The 22,759-nt window shown below is 55.2% G+C and overlaps 1 protein-coding gene across 1 annotated transcript in view; it reads left to right on the top strand.

Moving 5' to 3' along the window:
* The first annotated feature begins 16,691 nt into the window (after positions 1-16,691).
* MUC5B (mucin 5B, oligomeric mucus/gel-forming) overlaps positions 16,692-22,759 on the top strand; it is a 37,167-nt gene continuing 31,099 nt past the window's right edge. Inside the window, exons 1-9 of the mRNA XM_032641237.1 lie at positions 16,692-16,761; positions 18,883-19,029; positions 19,612-19,665; positions 20,201-20,251; positions 20,565-20,826; positions 20,931-21,045; positions 21,166-21,256; positions 21,476-21,582; positions 22,294-22,495. Of these exons, the coding sequence (XP_032497128.1) occupies positions 16,692-16,761; positions 18,883-19,029; positions 19,612-19,665; positions 20,201-20,251; positions 20,565-20,826; positions 20,931-21,045; positions 21,166-21,256; positions 21,476-21,582; positions 22,294-22,495 (1,099 nt within the window). The remainder of the gene's footprint in view (positions 16,762-18,882; positions 19,030-19,611; positions 19,666-20,200; positions 20,252-20,564; positions 20,827-20,930; positions 21,046-21,165; positions 21,257-21,475; positions 21,583-22,293; positions 22,496-22,759) is intronic.

Here is a 22,759-nt window from a genome sequence, read left to right as displayed (position 1 = left end):
GCGATCTCGGGGCCAGGGCTGCGCCAGGAGCCGTGCCACGCGGCAGCCCGGGACCCAGGGCGTGCCGCGTTCAGGGACCGGGCCACGCGCAGAGCCACGCACAGCGGGAGCCTGGCGACGGCGGGCAGAGTGGACAGATCACTGGGAATGAGGCCACGCGTTAGTGCCACGGGGGAGTAAAGCAGAGAACCCCTTTCTGCTGGTGGGGTCCTGCTCAGTGGCCGTCATGGGAGGGAGGGAGGAAGGGAAGGAGGGAGCCTGCGCATGTCTGGGGGAGGTGCCCTGGCAGGGCCTGGCGGGGTCGGAGAGCGGAGCTGCAGGCACATGGCTGTGCCTGAGGTGGGCGGGGTGAGGGGCCTCAGGGTGAGCCAGAACCGGGCCTTAGCCCTGAGTGAAGGGCCCTGGGGGGCCGGGCAGAGGTTGTAGAGCCCTGCCTTGCCCTTCAGGCCCCACTGCAGGGTGAGGACGGACACACGGGCTGAGGGAAGCGGGAGACTGAGCTGGGGGGGTAGGTCAGTGGTGAAGGTGACTGTTTGGCGATGGACCGGCTGTGGAGTGTGGGTGAATAGACAGCACCCTCCATCGGGGGGCCGGGGAAGGATGGGGTGGCTGGGGAAGGGCATTGGGGTGGGTAGGAGCTTGGTGGGGTCACACTGTGTTTGACCATTAGATGCCCGGTGGAGAGGTCAGGGTGGTAGGTGGACATGTGAGCTGGGGGGGCCAGGGCTGGAGCCTGCCCTCACCGGGAGGCAAAGATGGGAGAAGTCGGAGCTTCAGCTCTTCAGCTCGGGAGATTGTCAAGGGAGTGAGTGCAGATAGAAAAGAAAGGGAGGGGAGGTGGGGGGAGGGAGGCGGGAGGTAGGTCTCCTCTCCTCTGGACTCCAGGAGGCTCAAGACCTCGCAGGTGAGGACCCTGCAGCCCCAGGGAAGCTGTGGGAGATGGTTCTGTGACGGGAAGTGGGGAGGGAGCCCTTCCGCGAGATGTAAAACAGTAGATGCCGGCAACAGCCCTGGGCTTCGCTGACATAAACTCTGTGGCTCCCCTTCACCGCGGTCCGTGGACAGGGTGACATACCTGGGGTCGCTGTCTGCACCCGTGGCTTTCTCGTGGCTCATAGAACCACCTATAGAGAGGCACGCCAGGGTTTTCTTTCTCTACGGAACAGAATAAAAATAAAACATCATCGTGTTACCACTGTAAAGCCCCTGTGTCCCGGCTCCCAGAAGAAAATGTGTTTATGACTGATGTTCCAAAGAGCATGGCTCCCGGAGCCAAGCAAGGATGGACAGAGGGCTGTGGAAGACGCCTAGAGCTGCAAACAAAAACAAAGGTGGAAAGCCAGCGTGGAACTCGGACGATGGGCACGGTTAGGTGTGTTTCCGACAGCAGCGGTGGGCTCTGCACCAGTGATCAGCCTGGGACTCAGGACAGCCCCACAACCCAGCATCCACCCCAGGGGTGTCCAGCTGCCGAGCAGGGGGCTGCCTGGGGGGCTGGGCAGGAGGGTCGCCAGGGCAGGTCAGAGCTGACGCAGCCGAATGGGAACCACCCCTCCACCAAGACAAACAGCCTGGGCGCCCCCAGCCCCCGCAGGGCTCAGGGAACTTGGTGCCCTCACTCCCAGATTGACAGGCCCTGAGGGGACCCCAGCACCCATGCCAAGCTCAGGGCCACCCTGTCCTGTGAGTGCCACAGCCCCCCACACCCATGAAACGAAGGAGCAGGTAGGGTGCCCTCTGGGGACACAGCCTGTCAGCAGGTGCTGCCCACTTCAGGAGACCTTTCAGAGCAAGGCACCCAGCCCACTGGAGGACGTGAGGGGCACGAAATCCCCGGGGGCGTGAGGTGGCCCCCTTCCCGCCCAGCCCCTCCCGGGGGCCCCGCCCCGCCCTGGGCCCCGGCCCTTCCTGCTTCCACCAGGGTAGCCAGCCCTGGGGGCACACAGCGTCCACAGAGCCAGCGGCCCCATGGCAGCCTGGGTGTCTGGAGACTGTCCCCCAGGTGGGAAGGGTGGCCTGGCCTCGTGGACCCTAGACTCAATCTCGCAGGCCACAGGCTGAGCCCTCGGGTGGAGGGACTTCGCGCCCTGTCTCCAGACCCGTCCTTTCCCGGACACCCTCCCGGCCCTTAGCCTCCAGCCCCAGGAAGTGGGGCCTGGAGCTCCGTCCCTGGGGTGGGGTCTCTGCCTCCTGCTGGCTGCATCCATGCTGTGTCCTCAGCTGACGGCCGAGCCTCCCCGGGGGGGCAGTTCAGCGTGTGTGGAACCAGCAGGGACCCTGTCCTGCTGCTCCAGGTTAAGCCATGCTTGGTGGGGCCCAGCGAGCTCCCCCCGGCCCCCGTCTCCTCCCAGGGCCCCTGCAGAAGCTGCCCCTGGGGTGGCGGCCACACCCCTAACCCTAGGCATCAGGGAGACGGCGTCTCTCCAGCCACGGCACCTATGTCTCTGCTCACGTGGCACCCGGGTGTGCGTGTCACTCACACAGTCCCTGGCCAGACCTGCAGACGTGGACGCCAGAGCCCTGGGGACGGAGGGCAGGGACTACCTGCTGGCAGAAACCCCTCCTGCAGAGGCCAGGCAGCCTCCCGGGGAAGGGGGCTGGGGCAGGGGGCTGTGGGCAAGGCGCTCCGGCCACTGCTGTCCCCTGCGGGTCCCACCACCCTGCTGGCCAGCGAGGTCCATCTCGAGCGGTCCTGAGCTCTGAGGGGCCTGTCAGCAGCTCTGCTGGGCAGATGTGGGGGCAGACATGGCGAGGCGGCTCTAGCACCTCTTCCCCCAGCTGGTGCTTCCAAGAAGCCTCCATCCAACCCTCCCCACAGTCCGCTAGTCCAGCTCGTGCCTCGAGGACTTTCCTGGCCACCAGGATCGCTGCTGTTAGCCATCCTCCCTGCCCTCCTGTTACAGTCCGGAGTTCAAACTCACCCATCGCTGGGGTGTACCCCACTTGCTGCATCGCCCACATCCCAGACGTGGGGCTAGGCGGGGGCCCTGACAGAACACGAACAAGATACCCAGACACGAGGGAACCCCTTCAGCCTCCCCAAGAAAATGCAGCAGAGTGAAGTCGGGGCCTCCAGGGGTCAGAGATCAGGCCTGGGCCTGTGACCCCCAGGAGGGCTGGGCCTCCCCCACCCCGGGGCCTGAGCCCAGACGAGGGCGGCGTGGCCCAGGACGGTGGTGTGTCCCCCGGCCGCCCTCTCCGGTCACTGGTCACTGCTGGGGCCTTGAGGCCAGTGGAGAGGGCAGAAGGCGGGCCTTGGATGTGGATGACCGGCCTGCGTAGCCTCAGGGCCAGGCGCCCCTCAGCGCTGGCTGGGGGGTGTGGCCCCGGGCTGTGTGGGGCTGCGTCGGGCCCCTCTGCCAGGTCGTGGTGCTGAGTCAACACTGGGGTTCCTGGAAGGAGGAGGGCACGCTGCCCACTGACACCTGGTCACCTTTGCTGGCGGCCAGGACACCCCACCCGCTACTGTTTATTCTCCCTCACGCTGTCTTAATCCTGAGCAAACGTGGGCCCAGAGGCCCAACCTTCTCCTCTGTCCACATCTGCCTGTCCATGCCGGGCCATGCCTGCCCCCTCGCCCAGGCTCTGCCGCCTCGGGGGGTCCTGTGACCCTCCCCAAGACCTTGGCCCTGTATGGGGGTGCTGCTTCTCCAGGAGATTCACAACAGGGCTGGGGAAGAGGAGGGGGGAGGGGTGGAGAGGGAGGGGGGAGAAGGGGACAGGGAGGCACCTCTTGCACCTGCCTGGGGACCTGCCACGTCACGGGGCCCCTGCTCAGGCTGGCTCTGCCCAGAAGATAGGGTGCCTGCCCCTCCTCCGCTCTCCCTTATTTCCTCCCCCTCCCCCTTCCCCCTTTCCCTTTGGCCCTCCCCCACCTCACCACTGTGTCCCTGCCATGTACAGGTGCAGTGGTCCCCCAATGGCCTCCCTCTAGTCCATTCCCCAAATCACAGCCAGCATGGAGCTTTCTGGAGAACTTTTGGATACAATTTCCAATTTATGGATAAGTTACAGAAATAGTATAAAGAGCTCCTGTCTGCCTTTAGCCCAGATTCTCCAGGGTTTGTATTTTGCTCCCTTTGCTGTACTGTTTGCTCTTGGGCTGTGCTGTGCCTGCCCTCCCCTCTCTCTGTGTCTACATATTTTCTCTGTTTCACTGGAGTTTAAGAAGATTGCCCCTTCAACCTAAATAGATGGGGGTGTGTCTCCCAGAAGTAGGGCGGGGTCTGTGAAGATGCAGCACCACCTGCCGTCCTCAGGCCGCTACACCCCTCGCTTGTCCTGCTGGTGTCCATTCCTCCCAGTCTGGGGTCTGACCCAGGACCGCATGTCACGTGAGTGCAGCCTCCTTGGTCATCTTTAACCTGGAATCTGTCCCCAGCCTTTCTCTGGGCTTCTTGACCATGCCCTTTTTGAGTAGTGTGGGCCGGTTACATGGTGCAGCTTCCCCAAATCTGGGTCTGTCTGTGGCTTCCTTGTGTCGAGGTTGGAGTACACACTCAGCAGGAGTGAAGCTGTGTCCTTCTTGGTTCCTTATACCTGGAGGCACGTGATGTTGGTTGGATCCACCACTGGGAGTTCACTTTGGCTCGGGATGGGTCTGTCAGGTTTTCCACTGGAAAGTAGCCATTTCCCCCCTTGGAATTAATAAGGGTCTTGTGGGAGAGGCTTGGGACCATATAAGGATCCCACTCCCTTTAGTGTTAGCACCCACTGATGCTTTTCTAATCACATCCACTCTTCTTACCTGCATTCTGCAGTAGGAAGAGATATCTTTTTTCTTCCATTTATTTATTTTTCATTTATTCATTTATATCCGTTTAGCCTCACGAACTTGTATTTTCAGAATGACCCTGTGGTGGGCTGGGAAGCTCTAAGGTCTCGTTTTCCACAGAAACATTTAAAAGGACAAGGAGAGACTGTCTGGAATAACTGTCTTCAGAGCTCTAGAAGATAGTCAGAGGTTTACAGCAACCAAGCCAATGTCCAATCCAGAAAAGGCCATCTTCAGAAGGATAGGAAAGTTTTGTGGCATTTTCACTCACCCTTGCCCATCCCCAGTGCAGTGGCAGTTTTGGTCTTGAGTTGCCAGCCCAGTTCCATTCCCCTCCCCCACCCCAAGCCAGAAGGAGCAGAGAATACCATACTTGCAAATTACTGTGAACATCTGGTGGATTCATGAAGGAATGATGCAAGGCACGCATCTCTGTTTTGCTTAACCTGGAATTCAAGTGGCAAAAGTGGCAGACACTGCTCATAAAAGCTGTGAAGTGACTACAGACCCACAGACTCCTGGGGCAAGAGATTACAGTTGGAGACATATAATGGACCATCTAAGACCTGGAGGAGTTGAAGTGGGACCCTTTGAGAAATTCGGGCATTCAAAAGCAGCCATGCACATGCAGGAATTTAGAAAGACACACTCATGCCCAGGCAAGATTTCATCTTGGGCTGGTCCCCAGGCTCAGAGCAAGCCTGCCTAAGTGTTGAAAGACAGAGCTAGGCTGTGAAGACTGGGAAGGCTCCTGCTACTCAAGGAAACTCTGCCCAAACACCAGCTGAACACAAGCTAAACCAGCAAAGATTCAGTGATTACACACAACAAGGAATAGTCTTTGTAAAAATTAAGACTTTGGAGAAGTCCCAAAACAGATGGACTGCTACATCCTTCAACAACAAAAAAAGAAAGAAAGAAAAGAAAAAGAATAGCAAACGCCGGGAAGGGGAGAATCTGATTTCCAGAGTTACGTCCCAATTTTCAACAAAAAAATCACAAGGCTTACAAAGAACAAGAAAATATGGCCCATTCAAAGGAGCAAAATAAATTTATAGAAATCATCCATAAGGAGGTCAAGACATCAGTCTCACTAGACAAAGACTTTAAAACTGCTGCCTTAAGTGTGCTCAAATAGCTAAAGTAAAACATGGACAAAACCCAAAGGAAATCAGGGAAATGACGCATGTACAAAATGAGAATATTAACACAAAGATAGAAATTATTTTTAAAAAATAGAAATTCTGGAATACAGTGACTGAAATGGAAAATTCACTAGAGGGGCTCAATAGCAAGCAGACTTGAGCAAGCAGAAGAAAGACTCAACGAACTTGAAGACAGAACAACTGAAATTATCAAAGTTGGGGAGCAGGAAAAAAAGAATGAAGAAAAGTGAATAGAGCCTAAAGGACTTGTCAGGCATCATCAGGTGGGCCAACATATGCATAATGAGAGTCCCTGCAGAGAAGAGAAAGGGGTGAAGATATTATGTGAAGAAATAATGGCTGAAAACTTCTAAGAAGCTCAACAAACTCCAGGTAGAATAAACTCAAAGAGGTCCACATTGACATACATTATAACTAAATTGTTGAAAGTCAAAGAAGAAAATCTCAAAAGTACCAAGAGAATTCATTCTCAATAAGATTATCAGCTGATTTATCATTGGAAACCTTGGAAGCCATTAAGGCACTGAATGATACATCTGAAAGGGCGAAAGAAAAAACAATCAACCAAGAATTCGTTACCTGGCAAAGCTGCCCTTCGAAAGTGAGAGCAAAATTAAGACATTTCCAGATAAACAAAAACTAAACCTACCGTATAAGAAATGCTAAAAGAAGCCCTTCAGGTTGAAATGAAAAGACACTCGACAGTAAATAAAACCTCCATAAGAAAATAAAGATATCCAATAAAGCTAAATATGTGGGCAAATATAAAAGCCAGTATTACTGTAATTTTTGTTTGTTACTCTACATTTTATTTTCTATGATTTAAAAGATAAATTCATGAAAATAATTGCAAATCTATGTTATTAGCACACAAGGCATAAAGATTTAATCTGTTACAACAATAACATTAGGAGGGGAAGGAACTATATGGGATTAGAGTTTTGTATGCAATTGGAACTAAATTGGTGTCAATTCAAATTAGATGGTTTTAACTTTATGGCGTTATATGTAATCCCATGATAACCACAAAGAAAATATCTACATAATATATACAAAAGGAAATGAGAAAGGAATCAAAATTTGTCACTACAAAAAATCAACTAAACACAAAAGAAGGCAGTAATGGAGGAAATGAGGAACAAAAGAGCTAGAAGACATACAGAAAACAAATAGCAAAATGGCAGAAGTAAGTCCATCCTTATCAGTAATCAATTTAAATGTAAATCGATTTAAACTTTCCACTCACAAGGCAGAATTGATTAAAAACAACAACAACAGGGCCTCACTGGTGGCACAGTGGTTGAGAGTCTGCCTGCCGATGCAGGGGACACGGGTTCGTGCCCCGATCCGGGAAGATCCCACATGCCGCGGAACAGCTGGGTCCGTGAGCCATGGTCGCTGAGCCTGCGCGTCCGGAGCCTGTGCTCCGCAATGGGAGAGGCCACAACAGTGAGAGGTCCGCGTACCGCAAACGACAACAACAACAACAACAAAAATCCAACTATATGCTGTCCACAAGAGATTCACTTTAGAACTAAAGACACAAATAGGTTGAAAGTGAAAGGATGGAAAAAGATATTTCACGCAAATAGCAACCAAAAGAGAGCTGGGGTGGCTACACTAATGCCAGACAAAATAAACTTTAAGTTTTTTAAAATAAAGTTTATAAGAGACAAAGAAGGATATTATTTATTGATAAAAGAAAAAAATTCAACAATATATAACAATCATAAAGATATATGCACCAAACAGTATAGTCCCAAAATATATGATGCAAACATTGGCTGACTTGAAAGGAGAGCTAGATAATAAAACTACTAATAATAGTTGGATAATTCAGTACCACACTTTCAATAATGTATAGAACAAGACAGAAAATCAATAATGGAACAGAGGACTTGAACAAGACTATAAACCAACTACAGGGGGCTTCCCTGGTGCCGCAGTGGTTGAGAGTCCGCCTGCCGATGCAGGGGACACGGGTTCGTGCCCCGATCCGGGAAGATCCCACATGCCGCGGAACAGCTGGGTCCGTGAGCCATGGCCGCTGAGCCTGCGCGTCCGGAGCCTGTGCTCCGCAATGGGAGAGGCCACAACAGTGAGAGGCCCGTGTACCGCAAAAAAAAAAAAAAAAAAAAAAAAAAAACAACTATGCCTAACATACATATACAGAACGCTCCACCCATCAACTGCAGAATACACATTTTCTCAAGTGCACATGGGGTATTCTCCAGAATAAACTAATTGTTATGCTCTAAAACAAGCTTTAGTAAATGTTAAAAGATTAATATCATATAAAGTATCTTTTCTAACCATAAAGGAATGAAGCTAAAAATCAATAATGGAAAGAAAGTTGTAAAATTCACAAATACATGGAACGTAAACAACACACTCTTAAACAACTAATAGGTCAAAGAAGAAATGAGAAAATCCTTAGAGATGAATGAAAATAAAAACACAACATACCAAAACAGGAGATTCAGCAAAGGCAGTGCTAAGAAGAAAATTTATAGCTGTAAAACCTACATTAAGAAAGAAAAAAGATCTCGAACCAATAACTTAACTTTACACCTTAAAGAACTAGAAAAAGAAGAGAAAGCTAAACTCAAATCTAGCAGAAGGAAGGAAAAAATAAAGGTTAGAGCAGAGATAAATAAAATAGAGAATAGAAAAACAACAGAGAGCCAACAAAACCAAAAGGTGGTTCTTTGACAAGATCAACAAAATTGACAAACCTTTAACTAAATGCACTAAGAAAAAAAGGAAGGAGAATCAAAATTTAAAATCAGAAATGAAAGGGGCATTACTGTCAATTTTATAGAGATAAATGTGATTAAAGGTTTGCAACAACATGGATGGACTTGGAGGGTATTATACTAAGTGAAATAAGTCAGACAGAGACAGACAAATACTGATGATATCACTTACATGTGGAATCCAAAAAATACAACAAACTAGTGAATACAACAACCGACTCATAGTTGTAGAGAAAAGACTGTGGTTACCAGTGGGGAGTAGGAAGGGGGGAGAGCAACATAGGGGTAGGGGATTAAGAGGTACAAACTATTATGTATAAAACAAATAAGCTATGAGGATATATTGTACTACATGGGGAATATGGCCAATATTTTATAATAACTATAAATGAAGCATACCCTTTAAAAATTGTAAATCACTATTTGTACACCTGTAAATTGTATAATGTTGTGTATCAACTATTTTTAAATAAAAAATTAAAGTAACAGAATGAAATAAAATATAATACCATGTATGGTTGCTCAAAACAGTTTAAAAAAAGGCTTCAGGATCTTTTGTACCACAATATTATTATTACTGGCATTAGTTTATATTGTTCTATGAATATGAAGGTATAATCTAATGAGGGCAATATAGTATATTAAAAACTAAAATCACAAAGAAATAAATATAATACAAATAATACTAAAAAATATGATTAAAGGGAATAGTATGAACAATTGCATACCAACAAATTTGATAACCTAGAAGAAATGGGAAAATGCCTAGAAACACATAGTCTAACAAAACTTACTCATGAAGAAACAGACAAACTGAATAGACCTTTAACTAGGAAGGAGATCAAATCAGTAATCAAAAACCGCAAAAAAAAAAACAACAAAAGAAACTATGTTTGGTCCAAATAAAGAAAACTACGTACCAATATCCCTCGTGAATAGTTATGCAAAAATCCTCAACAAAATACTAGCAAACAAATTCAGTAGTATATTAAAAGGTTTCTACACCATGATCAAGTGAGTTTTATTCCAGGAACACAAGGATGTTCAACATACAAAAACCAACCAATCACCACATTAATAGACTGAAAAGGGAAAAAACCCACATCTCAATTAATGCAGAAAAAGAATTTGCCAAATTTAAATATCTTTTCATGATTAGGAACTCAACAAACTAAGACTAGAAAGACACTATCTCAATATAATAAAGGCCATACATGAAAAGCCCACAGCTAATGTCATACTTAATGGTGAAAGAGAAAATCTTTTCCTTTAAAATCAGGAACAAGACAATGATGCGTATGTTCATTGCTTCTATTCAACACAGTATTAGAAGTTCTAGCCAAAGCAATTAGGCAAGAAAAAGAAGTAAAAGGCACCCAGATTGGAAAATAAACTATGCCTGGTCACAAATGACATAATCTTATATGTAGAAATTTCTGAAAATTCTACCAAAAACTATTCAAGCTTGCTATGGTGTGTTTCCATCCAAAATCCATATGTTGACATTCTAACCCTCAAAGGTGACGGTATTAGGAGGTGGGGCATTTGGGAGGTGCTTAAGTCATGAGAGTGGAGCTCTCATGAATGGGATTAGTGTCTTATAAAAGCAGCTCCAGAGAAATCACTAGCCTCTGTTGACTTTGCAAGAAGTGGGTAGTCTGAAACCAGGAAGAGGGCTTTCACCAGAACCCAATCATGCTGGCTGAATTCCAGTCTCCAGAACTGTGAGAAATAAATTTCTGTTGTTCATAAACAACCTAGTCTGTGGCATTTTGTTATATCAGCCCAAATGGATTAAGACAGAGCTAATAAATGAATTCAGCAAGTTGCTATACACTAGCGAGGAACAACCCAAAGAGAAAATTAAGAAAATAATTCCATTCACAGTAGCATTGAAAATAATAAAATACTTAGGATTAAAGTTAAGCAAGGAGGCAGAAGACTTGTACAATGAAAGTTACAAAACACTGGGACTTCCCTCATGGCGCAGTGGTTAAGAAGCCTCCTGCCGATGCAGGGGACCCGGGTTCAGGCCCTGGTCTGGGCAGATCCCACATGCCGTGGAGCAACTAAGCCCGTGCGCCACAACTACGGAGCCTGCGCTCTAGAACCCGAGAGCCACAACTACTGAAACCCATGAGCCTAGAGCCTATGCTCCACAGCAAGAGAAGCCACCGCAATGAGAAGCCTGCACACTGCAATGAAGAGTAGCCCCCACTCGCCGCAACTAGAGAAAGCCCATGTGCAGCAACAAAGACCCAATGCAGCCAAAAATAAATAAATTAAGTAAATAAATTTATTTTAAAAATTACAAACATTGCTGAAGGAAATTAAGGAATACATAAATAAGTAGAAAAATATCTCATATCCATGGATTTGAAGACTTAATTCTGGTAAGATAACAATATTACCCAAAGAGATATACAGGTTTTATGTAATCCTTATCAAAATCCCAATGGTGTTTTTGCAGAAATAGAAAAATCCATACAGAAATTCATGTGGAATCTCAAGGGAATAGTCAAATTACTCTTGAAAAACAAGAACAAAGTTGCAAGACTCATTCTTCCTGATTTCAAAACTTATTACAAAGCTGCAGTACTCAAAACACTGTGGTACTGCCATAAAGACAGACACGTAGACCAATGGAATAGAACAGATAGTGCAGAAATAAGCCCTGGCACACACAGTCAATTGGTTTTTGACAAATGTGCTAAGACCATTCAATAGGGGAAAGGAGGCTTTTCAACAAATGGTGCTGGGAAAACTTGATATCCACAAGCAAAATGGTGAAGTTGGACTCTTATCTGACACCATATATGAAAATTAGCTCGAAATAAATCGAAGACCTAAATGTAAGAGCTAAAACTATGAAAGTCTTAGAAGAAAATTAGGGGGAAATCCTTGTGATGCTGTATTTGGCAATGATTTTTGGATATGACCCTAAAAGCGCAGGCAACAAAAGAAAATTGATAAATTGGACTACATCAAAACTAAAACCTTTCTGCATCAAAGGACATTATCAAGAGAGTGAGAAGACAAACACAGAATGGAGAAAATATTTGTAAATCATATATCTGATTAGGGATTAATATTCAGGATATTAAGAACTCCTTCTGCCTGCCAATGCAGGGGACAAGGGTTCGAGCCCTGGTCTGGGAAGATCCCACATGCTGCGGAGCAACTGGGCCCGTGAGCCACAACTACTGAGCCTGTGCGTCTGGAGCCTGTGCCCCGCAAGGGGAGAGGCCGCGACAGTGAGAGGCCCGTGCACCGCGATGAGGAGTGGCCCCCGTTCGCCGCGACTAAAGAAAGTCCTCGCACAGAAACGAAGCCAAATAAATAAATAAATAAATAAATTAAAAAAAAAACTCCTAAAACTCAACAACAACAACAAAAAAACCAAACAACCCAGCTCAAAAATGAGCAAAGGACTTGAATAGACATTTTTCCAAAGAAGATATGCAAACAGCTAATTAGCACGGGAACAGATGCTCAGCATCAATAGCCATTAGAGAAATGCAAATCAGGACCATGGTGAGGTACCACTTCATACCTGTTAGGATGGCTATCATTAAAAAAGAGGGCATATAAGAAGTACCAGCAAGGATGTGGAAAAATTGGAAACTTTGTGCACTGCTGCGGGGAATGTAAAATGCTTCTGTTGTTTGGTGATTCCTCAAAAAGTTAAACATAGACTTATGATATGATCTAGCGATTCTACTCCTAGGTATGTACCCAAAAGAATTGAAAGCAGGGACTCAGATATTTACACCGTCATGTTGATGACGTCATGGCCTTATTCACTATAGCCAAAAGGTGAAAACGACCTAAATGTCCATCAAAGGATGAGTGGATAAACAAAACGTAGTATCTTCATACAATGGAGTATTATTCAGCCTTAAAAAAAGGAAATTCTGACACAGGCTACCATGTGGATGAACCTTACAGGCATTGGGCAGAGTGAATGATCCAGTCACAAGAGAACAAACACCGTACGATTCCACTTACACGAGGACCTAGAATAGTCAAATTCACAGAGACAGAAAGTAGGAAGGACGGGGCCAGGGCCAGGGCCTGGGGGAGGGGCGGGGGGAGTTGTTTAATGCGTAGAGTCTCTTTGGGATGATAAAAAAGTTCTAGAGACGATAGTGGTGATGGTTGCACAGCACCGTGAATGTACTTAATGCCAGTTAATGTACACTTAAAATGGTAAATTTTAAGTTATATACATTTCTCTACAAGATTAAAAAAAAAAAAATCCCCTATGGTTTCCCTGCTTTAAATGCTCCAGTAAACTGTACCCCCCAAATTCAGAGTAAACCCTGACTCCTCCCCTGGTCCAACCTTGCCCACGCCACAGCCAGCTCCCCTCTTGCAGGTGCCCCAGTACCAGCCACACCAGGTGCCTTCAGACCCTCCAAGGAGCCATGTTGATCCCTGCCCCAGGCCCTTTGCACCTGCTGTTCCCTAATTTGCTAAAGGTTGCCTCTTCCCCTTCCTTCAGCTCAATGTCACCCTAGCCCCACAGAGAGCTTTTGTTCCTTCAAAGCTCTCACTGCTCCCTTATATGGCCAGTGAGCTGTGAGCTCCAACGGGGCCCTCTCTTATCCTTGGCCACATCAAATCCCCAGGGCTTGGGGCTCAGAATTTGCTAGAGGCAGAAAGGAAGGAGGGAAGGAGGGTGAGAGGGACGGAGAGATGAAACGGGCAAGAAAAGGGGTTGTGTGAAGACCAGGAAATAGAAGAAGATGCTGGGTGGGGGTGGGGGGTCTTGGTCTTCACACAGGGCAGGGGCTTCCTGGGGGAGGGTCTCCACATTCTTGCAGCCCTGGGGCAGGGTTAGGGGAGCGGGCACAGCCTTTCTCACCATGGTGGCCGCTCTGGGGACGAGGATGCCCCGGTGGAGCCTGATCCCCCCTCCCCTACACTCCCCGGGTATGGACCAGGGCGGGGGGCACCCCATCGGCCAAGTGGAGGTTTCCACTCCCCGCAGAGGCAGCAGGTGCAGAAGGCCTGCATCCCTAGACGGCCAGGGGCCGGGCTCTGAGCAGGCCTAGAGCCAGCCAGGCCTTTGACGCCCCCAGGGCCATACCTTGTACTCCTGAACCCGCCATGGTGTCCGGTGTGGAGCTGGGCAAACAGCCAGCACTCGATAAATGCCTGAAGCTTGATACACCCCAGTGCCCCTGGCCCTGACTCTGCACTGCTGCGGTGAGAGGCCGGTGGGCAGGGAGGGGTGAGCTGAGAAGGGCGCCCAGCGTTCTGTGATGACCCCTCCAGGGGCTTCCAACAGGGCCGAGGGACTGGCCGGGGCAGCCCAGCTCTGGGCTCTGTGTGTGGGGTCTTTTCTGGGGGGTGGGATCACGTCTGCCTGCGGGCTCTGCAGGCTGAGTGCGGGACAGGGTGCGCCCCAGGCGGGGCAGGTCCCTGGCACGTCCCTGTGGCCTCCCCAAGCCCCGGGAGGCCTGGCCCGGGTTCTCCTTCCCAGCAGCCTCGCGCTTCGCTTCCTTCTTCTTCTGTCCTCGGCTCTCTCAACTGTGAAGGGGTAAACTCGCTGGGCAAACAGGCTGGGCTTGGCGGTCCACATCCGGGATGTCTCAATCCTGCGACCCTGGCGGCCCCCACGGCCAGCCCTGCCCGAGGGTGGTGCTCCGGGGGGGAAAGGGCAGCGTCGGGCCACGGCACAGCCGTCCGCCCCCTCAGTCTTCCGCTGCACTGACTGAGTGCCTACTGTGTGCCAGCTGTGAACAGATGGGCCAGGCCCCTGCCACATGGAGTGTTCCTTCCGGGGTGCTGGTGGTGGAGGGGGGCAGACGATAACCTTGAAGCTTGAAGAGATAACGTCCTCGAGGGCCGAGGCGCCCAGGCTGCTCACACGTGGTGCTGGGGGTTGCGGAGCGAGGGGCCGACCTTCGCGGGGACTGGGGCTGGCGGGGCCCCTCTGATGGCTGTGTGGTGCTGGCCACCCAGGGCGGGCGGAGGGATGTGCCGGCCTTGAAGGCGCCCAGCTCAGCTCTGGACCAGGGGCACAGATTGAGAGCTGAGCCTTTGGGGAGCGGGGAGAAGGCGGGCACGGGGACTCAGTCTGGGAGGCCAGATTCCCTGCTTCCTTCCTTCCTTCGGGTGGATTCAGGGGTCCGGGCTGTGTGCACTCCCCACCCACATGAGGGACCAGGTGCCACAGCCTCGAGCACCGGCTGTTGGCCTGGAGCGAGGGCAGGAAGGCCAGGCCCAGCCACAGCCTGAGAGCTCGGGAGGGCGGTGGGGGGGTAGGAGGGTGGAGGGAGGGGTCCAGCGCACCCTCCAGGCCTGTTCTGCAAGGGGCCCCACCCTGCCCTCCCCCAGAGGCCCCTCCAGCTGTGCCCTCTGCAGAGGGGACAACTGGGTTGGCTGTGAAAGAGAACTTTGGAGATCACGCACCCCAGGCCGGGAGGTGACAGTGAGGATGGGGGAGGGGCAGCTGGAGGGCAGCCTGAGCGCCTGCCCTGGGGTCCCAGAAGCGGGCAGTGAGTGGGGTCTGAGCCCGAGGCGAGACCCAGGGCCTAGGTCTGCAGGAGCCCCCATGCTGCTGCCGGTGCCGGAAACGCCCCAAAGACACCAGGAACCAAAAGGAGACGCAGGACCTGTGGGGCCATTTGCCAAGCTGGGGGGATGACGTCGGTAAAAGACGTTTAGAGCTTTAAGATGGGTTTTTCCTTTGCCCCAGAAATTCCGCTTCAACGGACTTATCCGAAAGACAAAGGCGGAGGGCAGGGCGGAGGGCAGGGCGGGGGTGGGTGGGGGGGCCTGTGCACCCCGCCCCCCAGACACGGCAGGTTTGGGGTGAGGACGCCCAGTGGCTGAGAGCCAGAGCCAGAGGAGGGAATGGACGGGGGGAGGAGTGTGGCTGGGGGGCTTCACTGACCAGGGCCCCCCCAAAACCTGCCATACCAGTCGGGGGAGCAGGCCTTCGTGGCTCCCGCTTGGGGCAGGTACTGGGGTTTAGAGATCCCTGGTCCCCCAGTGCCCCCCGTCAGCCCTGCGGGGGGCCCCGGGGGCACATCACTGTGTACACGGGTCCCTGCTCAGCCTGCCGTTGGCCGGGGACCCCAGGTGGGTCTGGGATTCCTCTGTGCCCCTTCCCTGGGATTAACCTGCCGGCCTTGGGCATGAGGCGAGGGTCAAACAGGACCCAGGCTGGGAGCCCCTGGCCCTGCCTTGGCCAGTCCCGGCGTGCGCGCCAGGGCGTCCATCCTCAGGGCCTCGGTTTCCCCTTGAGTTTGAACTTGGTGACAGAGAGGAGCCCGGAGGCCTGGCAGGGTGCTGCTGGCACAGCTGGGAGCTCTGGGACCCCCGGGAGCCTGCAGACTGGTACCCCCCTCCATACATGGCATGCACACCCCGCAGCGAGCAGGACCCCCGCCGCCCCCGCCAGGCGGAGCGATGGCCTCGCAGCCCCTGCTCACCCCTCGGGGATGGGGTGGTGAGCACCTCTGGGCAGCTCCCCCACGGCTGCCTCTTCCCCTCCAATCCCCCCTGACCGCCTCAGCCAGGCTCGCGGGAGGTGCTGCCCCGGGGTCTGAGCCCGCCTGCTGCCCACACACCGCACCCTACCCGGGCCCCATCCTATCGCGGGCGCGGGGCTGCAGCAAGGCGGGACCCAGGCAGGCCGAGGCGGCCCTGCTTTGTGGGGGCTTTGCCAGCACCACCCTCCGGCTCCATCCACGCTTTCTCTCCTGATCTCAGAAGCGGCGGGCTGGGGCGTGGGGGAGGGGTCCTGCACCTCTGGGGCCCAGAGCCGCAGATCCTTCCTCTTCTAGGCTCTTGTGTGTCACGGCCCCTCCCCAAGAGCAAACACACGTGGCTGCCGTGGGGAGAGGACAGCACCCTGCGTGGCCCAGGAGCTGGGCACGGGGCCAAGGCTTCCCGCTATATAAGCCCCAGGGCCCCCAGGGAAGCGAGCGTCGTGCCCCACTCCCTCCTCGCCACCTGCCCACCGCCCTGCCGGCCCTCAGGATGGGTGCCCAGAGCGGGTGCTGGGCCCTGGCCTGGGCCCTGGTGGTCCTGCCCTTGGTGCAGAAAGCAGGTAAGGCCTAAGCCTCTCACTCCATCTCGTCAGCCCCCGCAGGCCACTCGCCTGTGTGTCTCCGGCCGACAGCGCACAGCGTGTCCTCCGCGGGGCCCTGCATGCCCCAGACTCCTGGCCCCCCCCGGAGCGCCCAGCCTGCGTTGGGAGAAGTTAGGTCCCCCTGGGGAAACTGAGGGTCTCAGCCTCCGGGATGGGACTGGGGGGGCTCTGGGTGAGGAGACTGGGTTGGGGGTTCTCTCTGGTTCCCGTGAAGCCCCCAGAGCAGAGCAGGCAGGGGACGGCACAGCTGCCTGATGGCAGGGAGAGCAGCAGGGTTGCATCTCCCACGCTCCGCCCTCTGGGCTGGCCCGGGGTCACGGCCATCATGGCAGCCCCATCCCAGCGCTGGCTCTGCTCCTGGAGCTATAACTGCCCTGCGGCCTTTCTCATCCTCACCTGACTGCCGCCTGTCTGGCCCTGCGGCACTCCAAGCCGGGGAAGCACCGTGAGCCCTAACGCTTACTGTCAACACGAAAGATGCTGCCTGGGGTGGCCGGTGACACCCAGCTGGGCTGGCCTGGAGCCCTGGCCACCAGGGGCCACCCCTCCGTCCCCAGGCCCCATGGACTGCTCCGGCAGCCCCTCTACGGCACCTCAGCCCAAGCTCGGGGGTCTGGGCAGGTGGGCACCAGCCCGAGGCTCTCTCCATCTGTGAAAGGGAGGTGCTGAAGGGGAGGGGGTTGTCTCCCAGAGCCCCTGCCCCAAGCCGCCTTTCTGGGAGGGCGAACAGGGCTGGGTGCGGGGGGGGGGGGGGGGGGGGGCATTCCCATGGGAGCTCCCGGTGGGGGTCCCGCACGGTTTGGGTGGCCAGCCAGCCTGCCTCAGCCCCCGGGGCAGCAGGCCTGCCGTCAGCCCACTCCCCTTCCTCTGGCTGGGGGCAAATCCCTGGGATGGGTCTGTGCTCCTGTCAGAAGGAGACACGCACCGTGGCGGGAAGTGGGCCTCTGGGCAGCCTGGATGAAAACCAGGAACCCCAGCTGCTAGTCCCCCAGGGGCTCAGGGCCAGAAGCAAGGTTCCCCTGGCCCCTGCCCCCACTGAAAAATGCATTTCTCAAGGAGGCGAAAACTGTAAAAACAGGTACAAAGTTTATTACTAGAGACAGCACAACCCGTGGGAGAGCTCACAGAGAAACAGTTTGTTTAGTTAAGACAGAAGCAAGGCAGATCCTAACCACTCACCTCCCCCAGAGAGAAAGGGTGTGGGCGCCCCCCAGTGAGGAGGACCCCAGGAAAGAGGCGGTGAAGTCATCCACACAGGACAGTTCTTCCGGGTCTCTGTTTACCTCTGGCCAATTATCCGCTTTCCCTTTCCACACCCTTAACCGCCCTAGGACCCTCCCCAACATGCGTGCGCAACCTTTAGCCAAGATGGATCCCAGCCCAGAGGCCTATGGGAGGCCTTGGCATCACCTATTAGGGGGTGGCACCCCCTCCTTTTTGACCCCCGAGGAGCCTTTCTGCGCGTGTGCAGTGTCTCCCTTGCCCCAGGGATGGGAAATACGTGATCTCTTGATCTTTTCCTCAAACAAGGGTTAGCCCCTCTCTGCTCCTGCCATGACTGATACCTTAACGCGTCCACCAGAAGCGAAGTCCAGCTTTTCACCCTGTTCCTGTTATTTCCATCTCCAAGTGCAGACGGGAGGCTGCTTGTAAACATCCAGCCTGGAGCCTATCTATCTCCTGCCTCAAATGGGTGTCCCCTGGGCTGAAGCCCCCTTAGGGGTGGGTGAGGTTGGGCCCTGTGTGGGGGGCTTCCTATCAGGGGGATGTGCACCCAGACTGCAGCGTGATGGGGTGGTCAACAGCAGGCATTTCTCTGGCCAAGCGCTGGACCCAGGTTCACTGGGCAGTCACCTGGCCCAAGGAGGGTGTGCCATGTGAGCCTGTCCCTGTGAAGCCCCCTGATTTCTCGACCATGGGGTGGGTACAACAGCGGACACACGTGGGAGGGGCCGCAGGCCGGGGGTCAGGGGCGGACGGGGGAGCAGCCACGCTTCTGGGAAACGCAGTCAACTAGGGCCCTTAAGAGGAGAGAGAAATTCCAGGCCAGTCCCTGTGGTTCCCATGTCGGTGTCCCAGACGGGAAAGTCGCACAGGGAGTGGAGGCTGGCATGGTAGCTGCAGAGCCGAGCCCCAGCGCCACCGGGGACGTGTGGACCCCTGGGGCTGCCCCTCCCACTCCCGAAGAGGCGCAGGCTTCGGCCGAGCATGGAGACCCCCACAGACGTGATGAAGGAATGTGGAGGCGCCAGCCTGAGAACGGGGTGCCCCAGCCTGAGCCTGAGACAGAGGGGCCTGGAGGGGGGCACAGTCCTGTCCATCAAGATTGTGGGGGCACCTGGACACTGGAGGGCTGTGCCTGGTGGCGGGGGACACAGGTGACCTGGGGAGCCGTGCCAGCACTGGGCCCCCAGGCCTCCCATCTGCTACGGCTGGCGGGTTCTAAGGGGGAGCTGGCTCTGGTCTTGGGTTTCTGCTAAGTGATGCCCAGGAGCCTCCCCAGCCGTGTGTGTCCTTCTCCCCAACAAAGCCAGGCTTTGTCCTTCTCTGAGGGATGTGTGGATGGGGCCGAACGCTCTCCCTGGGGTGGCCTGGGGTCAGTGAGGCCAACAGCTTTTCCTGATTCCATTCTACCCTGAGCCACAGCGAGATGCGGTGCAGATGGGGAGGGCGGGTCAGCTCCCTGCCGAAGCTCCCATCCCAGCATCGGGTGCTGTTCACGTGGCCACCATCCCGCAGCCCTTGGAGACCAAGGGACAGGTGGCTGATGTCAGGCTTCTCGTGGACTCCGGTTCCCTTTTCCCACAGAGACCCAGGGCAGTGCGGAGCAGAGCTGGGCAAGTCAGGAGGCTACCGTGAACGGTGAGAGGGTGGACAGTGGTAGAAAGGGCCCCACACGGAGCTGGCAGGGGATCTGGGCAGGGGCCGGGGGTGGACCCTTTGCCACATTAGCTATGTGCCACACAGAGACTCTCCTGGATCCCATCTGCCCACAGGACGGGACAGCGGAGGGGGCCTAAGAAAACAAAGGCACCGAGCAGACGGGCTCAGACGCTCACATGCACTCACACACGTGTGCACACACACGTTCACACCCACACGTCTGTGCTTACATGAATGCCCACCCACTCACTCGCAGGCGTGGACACACTCATATGCTCACACACACACACAATCGGGGAAACACACAGACCTGGGCAGGAGCGTGTCCTGGGCAGATGGATAGGGTCCTGGAGGGGACAGCGTTAGTCCTGGGCTCCCTTGGCTGGGCCAGGGGTTGGCCTGCGGCTCCCTGCTGCCCCGGGGTAGCCAGTGAGGAGGACGGCAGTCCTGGGAAGGGGTGTCCTGGCTGGTCCCTGCCCGGCCGTGTTCGGGTGTGACCCAGCTCACTCTGCAGCCCGGCGTGTGACCTTCATCCCGCCCATCACTGGCTTCCCCACCATGAGCTGTAAGTGGTCGCCGCCCATTGCCCACAGGGACAGGGGTGTTTGCCAGCCTCAGGGGGTGGTCACAGACCTGGGGATAAAGCCGGGACAGTGTGGGCAGCCGGGAAGCTGGAGCTTGGCTGGAGCCGGGCCTTGGGCGTGGCTGGGAGCCATCCCCGTAGATGGTTCTGCTGGGGGCTGACCCGGGTGCTGCTGTCGGAGGAATGGGAGAATCCGGAGCAGAGGGGAGTGAGGAAGGGGGCGGCGGCTCCCCACCCCGAAACCGGGGGCTGGTCCCAGGGAAGGCTGCCCTCCCCCACCGCGCACTCCCCACAGCCCTGAACGCGGCTCACGGCGGGCGGGTGTGCAGCACGTGGGGCGACTCCCACTACAAGACCTTCGACGGCGACGTCTTCCGCTTCCCCGGGCTGTGCAACTACGTCTTCTCCGTGCACTGCGGTGCCACCTACGAGGATTTCAACCTCCAGCTCCGCCGCGGCCTGGTGGGCTCCAGGCCCACCGTCACCCACATCACCCTCAAGACGCAGGGGCTGGTGCTGGAGGTCTCCAACGGGTCCATCCTGGTCAACGGGAGGCGGTGAGCCTGCCCGGGTGTGGAGGGGCCAGGCTCCAGGGTGGGCCGGGCTCAGAGTTGGCGGGGAGGGCGCTGGACCCGTGGGAGCACCGAACTTTCCGGCCCAGGGAGGCGCTGCCCTACAGCCGCGCCGGCCTCCTGGTGGAGGAGAGCAGTGCCTACGTCAAGATCAACGTCCGGCTGATGCTAACCTTCACGTGGAACGGAGAGGACAGCGCCCTGGTGAGGCTGCCCACCCCGACGCCCTCCCCACCCAGGGGGAGCCCTGCGGGAGCTGGGTGGATGGGGGCTGGGGCCCTGCTGGGCCCGCAGAAGCTAGAGCTGCCCCTCCCCCGCCCCCAGCTGGAGCTGGACCCCAGGTATGCCAACCAGACCTGCGGCCTGTGCGGGGACTTCAACGGGCTCCCGGCCATCAACGAGTTCTATGCCCACAGTGAGTGTGCAGCAGGTGGCCGGGCCCAGGCTGGACGCTCCCAGGGAGGCTGGGGCGCAGGGTGGGGGCCTCGTCGGGACGCTGGGCAGGGAGCAGATCGGGGCGTGGCAACGCTTCCGGTGATGCCCCAGAGGGAAGTTTCGGGGGTCCTGAGCATGGGCGGGAGCTCTGCCCCCAGAGCCCCTCCGGGCCCCTGCATGGAGTGCCTCCTCTCTGCAGATGCCAGGCTGACCCCTCTGCAGTTTGGGAACCTGCAGAAGCTGGATGGGCCCACGGAGCAGTGCCAGGACCCCCTGCCCTCCCCAGCTGACAACTGCACGGATGAGGTGAGTGCCTGCCCGCAACCCCTGCAAATACGTGCCCCCCCAAGCACAGTCTCACCAAGAGGGGGGCACTCAGGAAGCCCAGAGCAAAAGCCCTTCCGATGTGCTGGGAGGACCCCGCCTTTGGAAGTGGCCTAGCAGCTCCAGGATCCCCGAAACCAGCAGAATCCACGAGGCTTAAATGGGGAACTGAAGCTAGTCAGGGGTGGGGGCTGAACAAGGGGGACGGTCACCGACAGGTCGGCACTGACCCTGCTGGGGCTGGCTGACGGTGGGCACCTCCGCCTCCCCCTTCTCTGAGCCGCCTCCAGCATGGGGTCTGCACCCGTCCTGGGCACGCGCACCGTGGGCAGGTGTGTCCTGGAGCCCGGGGTGGGCGCAGGGAGTCCAGGGTCGTGGGTCACCAAGCAGAGCTCTGCACAGAACAGTAGCAAGTTCTCAGAAGTTGAGCAGAAGGATGGGTGGCTGGCTGGAGGGATGGATGGATGGATATGTGGATGGACAGATGGACAGAGGAATGGAAGGACAGATGGGTGGATGGAGGGAGGGACGGATGAGAAGATGGATGCGTGCTAGATGATGGGCAAGCAGGTGGCCGGCTGGCCGGCTGGAACCTCAGGGGAAGGGGGCTTCCTGGCCTGGGGAAAGGCTGCAGGGCTGGGGTCCCCACTGATACCGCACAGAGGACAGAGCCTCCAGCCTCTGTCTCACCAGGAGGGCATCTGTCGCCACACCCTGCTGGGCCCAGCCTTTGCTCAGTGCCACCGGCTGGTGGATGCCGAGGTGTACGTGGCCACCTGCACCCAGGACCTGTGCCGCTGCCCCACCTGCCCATGTGCCACCTTTGCGGAGTACTCTCGCCAGTGTGCCCACGCCGGGGGACAGCCGCAGAGCTGGAGGGGCCCTGACCTCTGCCGTGAGTGCCCCCATGCACTGGGGAGGAGCCCAAGGCCCTGCACCCACACTGGGTCCCTGGGGAGAGTGTGAGGGAGGCGACCCTCAGGCAGGACACCTGGCACCTGGCTGGGGATCCGGGCAGGTGGAGCCCCTCGGGGGGCCCACGGTGAGAGGATGGGCAGGAGATCAGAGGGGAATATGAAAGGCCTGCGGGCCCCCGAGGGCCCAGAGGGAGGACCTGGCTTGGGCGCACTGAGCTGGGCTCACCCCTGAACCCAGGTGG

Source organism: Phocoena sinus, chromosome 8 (assembly GCF_008692025.1).
Source record: "Phocoena sinus isolate mPhoSin1 chromosome 8, mPhoSin1.pri, whole genome shotgun sequence".
In the NCBI taxonomy this organism is placed as follows: Eukaryota; Metazoa; Chordata; class Mammalia; order Artiodactyla; family Phocoenidae; genus Phocoena; species Phocoena sinus.
Note: the sequence above shows the minus strand (reverse complement) of the source record. Positions and strands in the feature narration are given on the sequence as shown.